This window comes from Oculina patagonica, unplaced genomic scaffold (genome assembly GCF_052425735.1).
Source record: "Oculina patagonica isolate OP01 unplaced genomic scaffold, crgOcupat unplaced342, whole genome shotgun sequence".
NCBI lineage: Eukaryota > Metazoa > Cnidaria > Anthozoa > Scleractinia > Oculinidae > Oculina > Oculina patagonica.
In genome coordinates this window covers 1-12693 of record NW_027558193.1, presented here as the reverse complement: position 1 = coordinate 12693, position 12693 = coordinate 1, and the positions used below count along the sequence as shown (strand labels likewise).

At 38.0% G+C, this 12693-nt stretch overlaps 1 protein-coding gene across 1 annotated transcript; it reads right to left on the bottom strand.

Moving 5' to 3' along the window:
• Positions 1-5069: 5069 nt before the first annotated feature.
• LOC144640550 (syntaxin-6-like) lies at positions 5070-12495 on the bottom strand. Its single transcript, XM_078499659.1, has 6 exons — positions 12388-12495; positions 8761-9088; positions 7865-7975; positions 7297-7403; positions 6056-6150; positions 5070-5476 (listed from the first exon to the last, which is right to left on the bottom strand). The coding sequence occupies exons 1-6, from the start codon at positions 12420-12422 to the stop codon at positions 5400-5402; spliced, it is 753 nt and encodes a 250-aa protein (XP_078355785.1). The 5' UTR covers positions 12423-12495; the 3' UTR covers positions 5070-5399.
• Positions 12496-12693: the final 198 nt, after the last annotated feature.

Below are 12693 nucleotides of genomic sequence, written 5' to 3'. Positions count from 1 at the left end.
TTAACCGGTTTATACGCTCTAAAGGGGCTTTGTCACAGCCAAAATTTATATTTGTGTCGAAAGAAACCTAAAATAATAGTCCATTTTCATTAAAAATTGCTATATTAGAGCACTGGAACTGTTAACGAGCGTCTTTGGCTGCTTTGGATGGAAGTGGATTGCATTTTGAAAAATTAAGGCTTAACTTTTCAAGTTGTTTCTGCGCGTCTTCAACAAAAATCGATATTTATAGCCGTAGCTTGATTTCTATCCGCAAATTAAGGTTATATCTTCCTTTTGATGTTCAAAGATAACGTTCTTCATGGCTTAAGTTGCCTACCACTTGTTTCAGAACAGTTTAGACCAAAAAATCTGCGAAATCCCCTTGACGTAGCTTCTGTAATACCACTGAGCTACGTTCACTCTTCTCACTGAGCTACGCTCTTTTTATAAAAATGTCATGTATAAACTTTTTTATAACAACGTTGCTGTTGAGATTGATCAAAATGTAAAGGATATGCTGAGAACATTTCCAAGCTGACTTAGCTAAGAACAAGTTTATTATATTATATAAAACATCTTTATAAAATAGTTTTTAGCCTTCAGATTTTGTCGATAATATGTCTATCTTTAGATTATTTTTTTTAATATTTTAAGGTTGTAAAATTGTAATGCGCTTTTGATCATTTTAATGCTAAAATTAAAAAAGCGCACTATAAATTCATAAATTATTATTATTATATTATTATGATTTTCTCCACTCGATTTTGCATAGAGCAAAACCAATAAAGCACTCCCGGGGACGGCACTCCACTCCTTTCTTTAAAAAAATGTATCATTCGAACTGTACTAAATTATGACGCAGTTTAGAATGACTTTCTATCTCATTTTAGTAGAAACTCAGCTGTGTTCTATTGGAAATCAGCGAATCTGATTGGTTCTCCCATTGTTTTCTATTCGCCGATAAGCCTGGTTCTCATATGATCGTCCCGATCGTCTCTGTCGCTTCTGTCGCTTCAAAAAGTTTGCTTGCTCCAAACACCTCAGACTTTGCAAACGACAGAAGCGACAGAGACGATCGGGACGATCATATGAGAACCAGCCTATAGAAAACAGTCGCGCGCGCGAGTAGCTCTTTAAGCGGTAAATTTTCTTGATTTTTTGTCTTCAAAGTGCACAATATTGTAGGTTTTGGACTGCAATCCTTTAGAGTTTCTACTAAAACAATTAGACTACTCCCCCTCGTTTTCTATGAGCGATAGTCAACTCGGCTGCGCCTCGTTGACTCTTGGCTCTTATAGTTCACCTTGGAAATTTGATGTTCTTAAAACTAGCATATTTGCCCTCGAAGCTTCGCTTCTCGGGCTAATATTTGTTTTAAGAACATCAAATTTCCGCGGGGCAACTATCAGCCGATAGTTCCTCGACAGAAACACTCTATTGTTAAAATAGAAAACTCGGGCTCGTAGTCTAATTGTTAAATATAAATTTCCTTTGTTTAAAAACAGCTCAAAAAGAATTTAAAAACCAACGCTTTGACGAACTGACTAAAAAAACAAACACCTAACAAAAACAAACATTCATCACCAGAATCTTACTCTCGTTTAACTAATTTTTGTTACTGTTTCCGCCAATGTAGGTGGTTAACTGCCTCCTGTGACGAATGGACTAACGCCCCAAAACGTCATGACCGTTCAAATTCAAACTGCGATTACTATGAGTCAAGTCAATTGAAAGTTGATGCCGGAAAAGCTATTAAATGTTTACCGTCATATGCTTGTTTTTGCTTTTTATTTTTGGAATACGAAAGAAAACAGAACAATGAGCAGGAAGAGCAGTTAAAAACAGATACAACAATGTTTTGCGCATTGGGCTTCCTACGCTCCGTAGGAAAAACAAGCAAACAAACAAACCAAGAAATAAACTCTCTCACACTTTATCAGATGAACCGGATTTGCGCGACTTTTGGCCATAACCAGCTAGACTCACTTCAGACCGCTTTAAACTTCTATTTTCATCTGTGTTCTGTGAAGCTTTCAGTTTGAAACACGAAAAAAAATAGGTATACTTCAAAAAAATATATAATTACAGCTGTAGTTTTTTTTTTTCTCTTTCGGGTACAATCAAACGACACGACACATCAACAAAGTAGTCGTCGCCTTTTTCGGCGAGAAAAGAGCTAAATCTAAGACAATGATTGAGTGAATTGTCGGCACTAAAAAGAGTAGTTGATTAGTGGCTATTCAGTGAAATATTTTAAAGTATATTCAACCCTTTCGTTCAGTTTAAACTGATTTTAAAATCTGTTTTTGAATTGCCCTCTTTGGCATCTCGAAAGAGAGCAAAGCGCGAGGATAGCGCGAGTGCTTGTGCGGCCTCGCGCGTGTGCTTATGCGGCCTCGCGCGTGTGCTTATGCGGCATTGCGCTCCATGCAGCTGGGAGGACATAGAAAGGCAAAGGGAAACTTCACGTTAATTTTCCATTTTCCAAAACATTCGCAGCCAAACGACTCAGTGATCAGTTTTGAATCATGCACACGTCCTCAACCAATCCCATAGTTATCCGTTGGGTATATTTACGCTCAGGCCATACATGCCGCCAATTTTATCCAGGTTTCTGTGGCCATAGTTAAGTCTTACCTAATTTTTAGCGTGATATGGTTTTTACCAAAAATAAATACGCCTCGATACGTAGAATAAACCGACGTTTAACTAATTTTTGTTACTGTTTCCGCAAATGTAGATGGTTAACTGCGTTCTGTGACGAATGGACTAACGCCCAAAAACGTCATGACCGTTCAAATTTAAACTGCGATTTCTAGTAGTCAAGTCAATTGCAAGTTGATGCAGGAAATGTTATTAAATGTTTACCGTCATATGCTTGTTTTTGTTTTTTATTTTTGGAATACGACAGAAAACAGAACAATGAGCAGGAAGAGCAGTTAAAAACAGATACAACAATGTTTTGCGCATTGGGCTTCCTACGCTCCGTAAAAAAAAAGAAAAACAACAAAACAAAAACAAATAAAACTCTTTGCCACTCGAAATATTCTCGAATATGCGCGATTTGTGGTCATAACCAGACTCGCTTCTAACAATGTGTACAGATTTGCGCTTTGATCTTGTGAAAGACTTAAAAGAAGACAAATTTAATTTATTTCCCAAAAATCCAACGTCTATTTTCGTCAGCATTCTACGAAGCTTTCTTATGAAATGAGAAAAAGAAAATTAACATTGTACTAACATTATACTCCTTCGGGTACAATCAAACCACAAAAATCACGAACAAAGCAGTCGCCGCTTTTTGCACCGAGAAAAGAGCTAAGGCTTGTGACAATAATTGCGAGAATTGTGGGAACTATAACTTTGTCAAACGTCAAAAGCGTACGGTATCTTTAATCAAAATCAAAGACGATCTTTGCGCAATCAAAGTCATGGCAAAGGTACGGCAAAGGTTCGGCAAAGGTTTGGCAAAGACCGCCTTTACCACCTTTTACCCCAAGTCAAAGCCTCGAAGGTATAAGTCAAAGGGCGACTAGGGGGCATAGTTACTCTGCTTTGATGGGAAACTGTTTTTTTTTTTGTTAAGGCCATCCCAATAAAATGTTTCGTTTCCCATCGCCCGACCGACCCATTTTTTTCAAAAAGTAAAAAAAAAAAAAAATATTGAAGAAGCAAGTACTTTAATGTACAAGCACACGATCTTGTTTTATCAACAACAATTGACATTATGTGATGTCCTTGCCTTTAATTTTAATTTAAGAAAGAATAACGGAAATAACGAACGAAATAGCCACCTTTTCGCATTCGTAACCCGAGGCTTTCTTCCTTCAAGCGTTCCATCTTTTTTCTTTTTTTTTTTTTTTTGCCCGACCGACCGACCCACCGTCACAAGAGACGGGGCGATGGGAAACGAAACATTTTATTGGGATGGCCTAAAGAACGCGCGTCAAGAAAATAATTTATTTGCAGCGTGTAAGTTGGTACAGGACTGGCCCCAGTTGTTCATGGGGTGGATAAGCACTATCCAGTTGATAGCGTAGTATGTTTTGTCAACGAATATGCACTGGATGGTGGTTTATTCAATAGACAGCTCAATCCACCTATTTTCCATCTTTTGAACAACCCGTCCCTGATGTGAGAGTTGCATAACCTCGATCAAGGGCTAGAGAACATGCGCCATAAATAAAAGAAAAAAAAAGCATGGCTATGTTGTTGTAAACCTGTGAAAGCGTACGTTTCACGCTGTTTTATGCTCTCGGAGTCTCGGTAGTTGGGGGCGTGAAAAAAGCGGGCTAGCGAGGGAAAAACGGGGGGGGGGAGGTGGTATGGGGGGGGGAGGCTATCCGCTTCTTAACTTTGAGCGCATTAACGGTCAATTAAAAAAGCCAATCAATTAAATTTCAAATGAAAAAAAATTGAAAGCCACGGATTGATCTTTCCTTTCCACTCACTGGGCTCTGAGTTCGCTAAACAAGGCATGCATCTTGAACACTCTTGTCCCCCCCCCCCCCCGGGAAGAAAAAAGTGGGAAAAGTAAAACACAGGCCATTTAAAACCGGATCCAGGACGTAAGGTAACGTAATTTTCACATCAAATGCTAAATAGTTATCTTTAATACGAAAAACATTTAACTAATGTACATTTCAACTGTCTCCCTATTCCTAAAAGTACCATAAACTATCTTCGTAAAGGAGCTTCTTCACGGAATCTTTGTTCGTTTTTTGATCCTTCTGATTTATTAACACCCTTTTTTATTTCCAGGATTTCCACGACCCACGCGAAAACAAAATATAAATATGGGCACTTACTTTGATTTAGTTAGACTGTTTACAGCCCAGGGGAACTCGTATATGAAAGAGGCAGTGATGCTCGTCGTTTCGCTTAGGGGTGTATATTTCGGATTTTTGGTCTCGCTTAGGGTTTTCCGTAACCTCGTTCCCAAATCTCTTAAGGACGCTTGCACGAAGTTTTTTGCTATCTTTTAGGGGCAAAGAAAAGTTTGAGCCACACCCAGATTGATCTCTTTCAATGGTTCTTTTTAAATTTTCCGAGAAGCATCCCTGCCCCTTTCATATAGGAGTCCCCCCGGGGGGTTTACAGCCTCTATTTTTCTCACAATACAACCTAAGCTATCTGTTTCAAAAACGCTCCATTTTAAGTTGAAGAAGGAGTCTGATTGTGGGAGCCAACAGTAACTGGAGATTTGCCTGAATATAATATACATACCTTCATTATACAACATTTTAACATTGTTCTTAAAAACTAATAGTTATTCAATATAAATTACAAAGGATTTTTCCCATGCATCCTATAAAATTCTCGTCCAAATTCCAAGTTTAGAGAAATGTGCAACAGTTTCACAAATTTTGTCTAAACACAGAATGGATTAAAATTTTTACAGGTCATCGGCAACGTCCTTATAAAGCAACAAATAAAATGACGACAACTATCATGATCACTATCAATGCTACTAGAACACAAGTTTGCCTCTTATCTGCAATCAAACAAACAAAAATTTGTCAGAAATTACCATGCTAAAAAAATCAACAAAACGAACACTGTACTTACAACAATAGGTAATTTGTCTGCGAGTTTCAACAGTGGCTTTTTTCTGGTACACTGTACCTGCCCCACCCTCCCCTCTCCCTGAACATAAAACCAAACCTCTACTATGATAAAACTTCACTCTCACACTCTCTTCTTCAGATCCTTAAAATTATAAGTTTTCCTTGAACCCTGCGTACAACTCTGTGAAAAGATCCCCTAGGAAAAGAGTTTTTGAAAAAAATCAAAAACTATCGGTAATTCAGTGACCTATTATTTTTTCTCCTGTTTTAGAAAGCAACGATAATTTGTGCAACTCTGAAGGGCCGTTGTTGTTTAGGGCTAGGAGTACTGCTGTGAGCAGATATCTACTGTTACATCATGCAATTATGTTGCTTGTGCTAAGAGAAATTGAGAAGCCATCACATGTAGAGGATAGGGGGTGCACTTCAGCAAACCCCTCAGGAATGGCAAGCATTTAACCCACTTTACACAACATTTTTTTACATAGGGAAAAAAAACTGCTTACCATCAGACAATCTGAGAACTTTTTCTACTTTTAGAACAGTTTGTTGTAGTTTAGAGTCTGTCATTTCTAATTCATGACCAAAATCATCTAACATTCTGAAAGACAGAAAGAACAAAATCAGACAATGAGCATTCATTAGTACCGGTACTATTGTTAGGCGGGGTATACTTAACTGCTACAAGCCTTAAGCTAAGCCATAATTCCAGTCCTGATGAGATGAAGCATCAAGGAGTATTTCTACTACTCTAGCATTGTAGGGGGTGTAACGATACATCAAAGTATCGATGCATCGCAATTGGGAATGTTCCGATAGTGATGCATCGATCGCAAATTCAACTATCGATAACAACCACGATAGAATCGTTAATTATCGATAGTTACGATAGTTTTTCAAATGGTGTCCTGTAGTACTTTTTCTTTGATTAAAAAATGCCTCTCTTGTTCTCTGCGATCCTTTCTCAGCTTTCTGTTCGTTGTTTCAGAATCAGTACTGTATAACAAGCCATAAAAGCAAACTTCACGGATGTCACATGCTCCAGGGCCTTATCCGTGTTCAAAATGGTGGTTCGAATATTAACTCCACCCCCCTCTTGGAGAAAGAAATGATTACAAGGCTATAAAGTCACTAATTACAATACTATCGCAATAGTGTCACTACTATCGCAATAGTATTGCAATAGTAATTCGACTATTGCAATACTATCGCAATAGGCAAAATAACCTCAATAGTCACTCCTATAGCATTGTGTCAGTTTGTTCCAACAACTCCTTATAACCAAAAAAATGATATCATATCTTTTGGAGGAGAGAGGCATGTTTTACAAAAGGATACTTAGAAAGAGTCAAATCCCAGAATGGAGTCAAACTCACTAGCCACTGGATTTAAGCCAATCCAAGTTAAAGAAATTTTTAAGTCTAATTCTGAGGGTAAATAAATTACTCAATTTTTTCACATCACCTTGCATCATGAATTCTACGGCAACTATATACAACTACATATATACAAACCATGTTGTAAACTAGTGACACCAGGAGTACAGTCAACTCTGGTGTTGGTCCTGTCCGTGCCGTTTTTCCGTCATTTTACTGTAACTTAACTCCCTATAAGATGGACACCTCTCTAAAACGAACATTTGGAGCCGTTCCCGACGGTGTCCCTTTTAGAGAGAGTTGACTGTACTGCATGAACAAACTTCAACTTCCAGGTCCATGAAAAACAGTTCACAGAAATTTATACTTACACATTTTGTTCTTCAATTTCATCTCCAATCTTCCTTCCCATGGTTTTTAAGACTCCAACACTGTGTCCGACCATATCTAGCTGTTCATCTTGTGCTCGTATCAGTAGCTTGTAGTAAATGACAGATAAAAATAACAATAAATTCTTTGCAAATAAAGAAGGGAACTAGTGATTTATCAAGTGACTTTGTTTCTTCGCTTATTCATTCACTTAATTCGTTCATTCATTCATTTGTCAGTTATTTTTTATTTAAACTGAAGAAAACTCAAAACCTTTGAACAGTTATTTTTATTTAAATGGACCAACCTGTGAACACTTCTTATACATGCTGGATATGAGATGGTAGATAGCCAACAAGGGCTATGACTATCTCACTACCAACAAGCGCAAGTGGAATTACTGTTTTATTAAACACAACCAAAGAATTGCAATAATTGAGCTCCTCTCCTGTTCTCACTGACACATACACCTACCATATTACCATTTGAACTCATATACCATGGCCTGTAAACCATTGAAAACTCAGGAATTGCAATAAATAATGGCTAGTTTTTACTAATCTCTGTTACCTCTTGTTGTTGCTGTTGGTCTGAAATAAAAGCTTGATTTGAGTTCTCAATCTCTTGATCCAACCTAGAGTATCTGTCTTTAGGTTTATCATTTCTTCTTCCTAGCAACGCCTGCAAAAACACAATAAAAAGCCTAATCAACAACCATGTAACAAATACAGTGAACCAATGTAACAGTGCTCTAGTTCATAAATAAATTCAGCTTCACACTACAGAAACCAGCTCCCTGGAACAAACGTTTTCCTACTTGAAGGTACCATAACTATTTCTTTTGAACAGCATTGATTGAAGTGCTGACGCAACAGACAATGAGTTTAACAGTTGACTGTCCCGAAATCCTGACCTTGTGTTTGTCACTATCTCAAATGAAAGTAATAAAAAAACCTGTCATTTTGAGAACAAATATTGTGAGATACATGTAGGTATTTGTACTTTTTTCACATTATGTTAGTTGTACTCTGATGAGTGGAATAATTTGTTAACAAGAACATGAAAATTAAGGAACCAAGCTCAAAATGCAACCCTCCATGTTTATTTTTTTCCTTAGTGGCTATTTGGCCACTGACTGCTCAAGTTTGGTCGCCAGTGAAAATTTTAGTCGCTAAATTAAGCTCATGCTTGCAATCCTTCTTTTCAATTTTAGCCGCCAGGCTGGCAACTTCGGTTCCAATTTAGTCGCCAGCTCCAAAATTTTATCACCATGGCGACTAAAATGTTCTTAACTTGGAGGATTGAAATGTTTCCCTTGCTGATTGCATGACCAATTCAGATAATTTGATAGAAGATTAACATTGCCTTCACTCCCATGTATTGATAGTGTGCATGCAGCTCAAAGAAATTGAATGCTGTTCATTCTTAAAGCTTAAATAATTAAACAAAAAGATTAAGTGTCTCACCTCTCTTGATGAATTCTCTACCTTTGCTTTAGCTGCAGGACTATTCATATGTTCTTTAATGATATTCACCCCATCTCTAGTCTGTTTTATAAACTGTTTTCTTTGATTAACCTCTGCAATGTCGATGTTGAATTTCCTTGGGTTTGCTTCTACAATGCCCACAGTTTCATCAAGGTCTTCTAAATCCCATTCAATACTCCTTACATTGTTACGCAGTTCATTTGTTGTCCAGTTATATTCATCTTTTCCTACAGTGCGGGGATTGTCCAACAAGTCTTGCCATCTCTTATAAAGGGTCTGCACATTATTAACTGCTTTTTGCACTTCCCTGAAGAATCAAAGTTAAAAAATCTTAAAAACATTCAAGTTGTACAATGATGCACCATAATTCAATTTAGCACCCTCCTTTCAATCAACACCCCTTTCTAATAAGCGTCCCAGCCTTTGAATGTGTTTTTGTTAAATAAGCGCCTGCATGTATATTCTAATTATATCACTATAGGGGTGGTGAATGGTCCTTTAAAAAAATGCAAGTCTCACAGAATTTAAATCCCATGGTAAAAGAAACGTGGGAAGACCTGCTAAGACCTGGAGAAGATCAACTGAGGAGGAGTTAAAGAAAGCTAACATCAGCTATAACAGAGCAGAGAAGGCAGCTGCAAAATAATAGAGTTTGGTCGCGAAGCATTGTTGACGCCCTTTTCTCCACAAGGAGACTAAATGAATAAAGGAACAAGTCACTGAATAATTTTAAGCCAAATTCATCAAATTTGTCTGGGATGCCTTCTCAATTCTCAATTTCTTTTTTAAGGCTAAGAAAATCTCTTGGCATCGCGTATCAATGCAAACGGTGGTAAAGCTGATTTTCTTATAGGATTTCTTTAGAACTTTTCAAGCTGCCACGAGACCTCAGTAAATACTCATTCATTATCAATGATATACAGTTGAATCCCGATAACTCAAACCCTCGATAACTCGAACCTCTTGCTAACTCGAACCTTTTTTGATTCCCCTCCAGGTCATTTTCTTACTAATTTTACCCTTGATAACTCAAACTCCCAATAATTCGAACCTTTTTTGATTTCCCTTGAAGGTTCTAGTTATCGGGATTCAGCTGTATAAAGAACTTGACATAGCCCTACCAGCAATGTGTATTAATATAAACTTATTGTACAATGAAGTATCCATGAAAAACATTGTTACACAAGTACACAAGATCTTACTATTACTATTGTTATTGTCATTAGGCTGGTCGACACCTTTTTGTAATAATTATTTCAATGCCAGTGATGTAAGAGGAACTTCCAGAAACTTACAGCTCCTTATAGTAATTATTCAGTTCTTATTTTATAGTACATACCTCTTATTAATCGAGTTCGAGGTCCGTACTGTAAAATACGGACCAAGTTTTTCCCTTCTATTTATGGCCAAAGCGCGAAGCGCGCGGGCCATAAATAGACGGGAAAAAAACGAGGATCCGTATTTTACAGTACGGACCGAGAAAACGAGGTTAATAAGATATTTATTATATCTCTCACTCTGGAGAAAAGAAAACATTTCAAGTCAAGCGTGCGGGAAGCGGCTTCGTTTGACTGACGTACGTCAAAGGCGAAAGGACGAGTGAATTTCACTGGCTTCCGTAAACAATTCGGCCGTTTAATAGCTCGATTGATAAGCATATAAACATAATTTGAATCCAACCTTCACTATTTTATTTCTGCAATTAGTTTTACAGTAATTTCAGTGACAGGATGAAAACTAGATACAGTGCAAGTTTCCTTTAGAATAACTTTTAAAGTTCTTTGCTTGGCAACGAATGTGCCGCGATTGACAACATGTTTTAGCTTATCAAACTTTCGAAAACTTATGGCAGTGTTTCGAGAAAATACTGAACGAGAAAACACGTATAAAGTTTGAAGGAACTACTTGAAAAAAGCCTCAGATATCGCCGTCCACGTAATGCTAATTAAGCTCTTGAAGGCGGCGTTGAATGCTTCGTTGAAAGCTTGAAATGCTGTCTGGCTCGTACTCCATCGCGTTTGCGTACGTCTTTGAAAAAATTTCCGAGGAGCTTATTGAGGACGTCAGCAGGTACGGTTTCTACATGAAATGTTCCATCAGTCTGCTCTTGACAATACTTTTCGAACAGTTTCCATTCACTTTTCGTCTTCTTGACCGTGTTTGCAGATTTCTCGGCACTGATGAAACTTTCAAGTTCTTGACTTGAATCCTGCTCGGGTCTCTAAGTCCGCCACATCAGGGAAGTTTTCTCCTTCCAACAGATCACAAAAATTGAGTTTAAAGCTCGGTAGACCTTCTTCGCTTCGCCTTTGTTCCTCGCCTTTTTCCCTCTGACTGCGAACGTTGTAGGAAGTTTTGAAAATCTTCTTCGCGAGACATTTCAACTTGCAAACGCGTACGGCATCAGGAGAACGCTCAGTCAAATTTCGCGGGCCGTACAGTAGAATACGGCCCGTAAAATTGACCAATCACAGCGTGCGTACTATCTCAGAGATATAGGGTGCTTACCATTTAGCCAAAAAATCCGGAAATTTCGGTTTGAAGTCAAATGGTAAGGTAATTTTCCGGAAATTCCATTCGGAAATTGTGGACTACCTCTAGAGGTACTCCACTTTTTCCGTTCGGAACGGAACATCGGAAATTTCCTTACCATTTGAACGAATTTTCTGTTTCCAGGCCCTTTTTAGCACCTCCGCGCGGTTTTAGTCGTGTTTACAATATGGCGTCTATATACCAATTTAGAACGTGTATGTTCACCTCGACCATAGAAATGCCAGCAGTTTTTTAACAGAAGAAATAAGCGACCTGCCTCTGGTATTCCACGTTGGAATTGTTCATGTGTTCATATTTCTTTTTCGGGACAGGATCTAGCTCGAACGTGCTAATTTTCACTCGACTGCGAAATTTACTCGGTGCGTATAGGGAACAGTTACCTCAAAATAACCTTGTATTCTGTTTAAATCGCGTCTAATGGAACAGCTGACGGCAGTAAACAGCATCAGCCCATCTTCTTCGTCAAAAAGTTTGTTTTCTACCTCGAAGTATTCAGCTATACTGAGCTATATCGACAGAAAACAACACTGAATTTGGCGCTAGATAGAGTGAGCGGAAAGGAACGCCTGGTAGAATAATGGTAAGCGAAATCTCATCCGGTTGGTCGGTTTATTCGGAAAATCGCTTACCATTATGCAACGGTCGCATCAACCGGATTTTTCTTACAAATGGTAAGCACCCATAATAAAAATGTTTACACAATTATAAATATTGTTTCTGACAACTTGAAATTATGATAACGAAATTCGAATAAGACCCATCCAAGAAGACTTGTCATTTATAGCATACAGCGTGATTAGCTTTTAACAACATCAGACTGAGTACATGAGACTTTCATTTCTCCAGATTTCTCAACATCAACTGAAATGAAATCAATCACTAAGGCATGAGAACACAAGATCAATCACGAAAGCTCCCGAAAAGTACATACATCGGCTTTCATACATCGTCAAGATGTTTATACATTGACCATTTTCATATCGTTTCTTGAGAAAACATGCCTTCCGGACGAAAGTTCTGACAAAAAACATCAAAAATGGCGAATGTACTTACTCTTTTACGACGAAAAACGGGTCCTCTACTGACATTTCCTTGACACAATGCTGTAGATTATCAAAAAGCTGGTCACCTTGGTAGAAAACTGAAAATTTGCGGTAAAGAAGGCCGATATAATGCTCAAATGCTGTCAAATACCGCTCGAGGACGTGAAAAACCTGCAGCTGAAACTCACCGCCATGATCACGTGATCAACCGAAGTCGTCTTCCGCTACAAACAGAGCAACTTTTGTCCACCTTACTTCCTGTTAGTTACCATATATGGTTTGTTGAACACAAACTTCTTGGAAAAGGTTGTTGTTT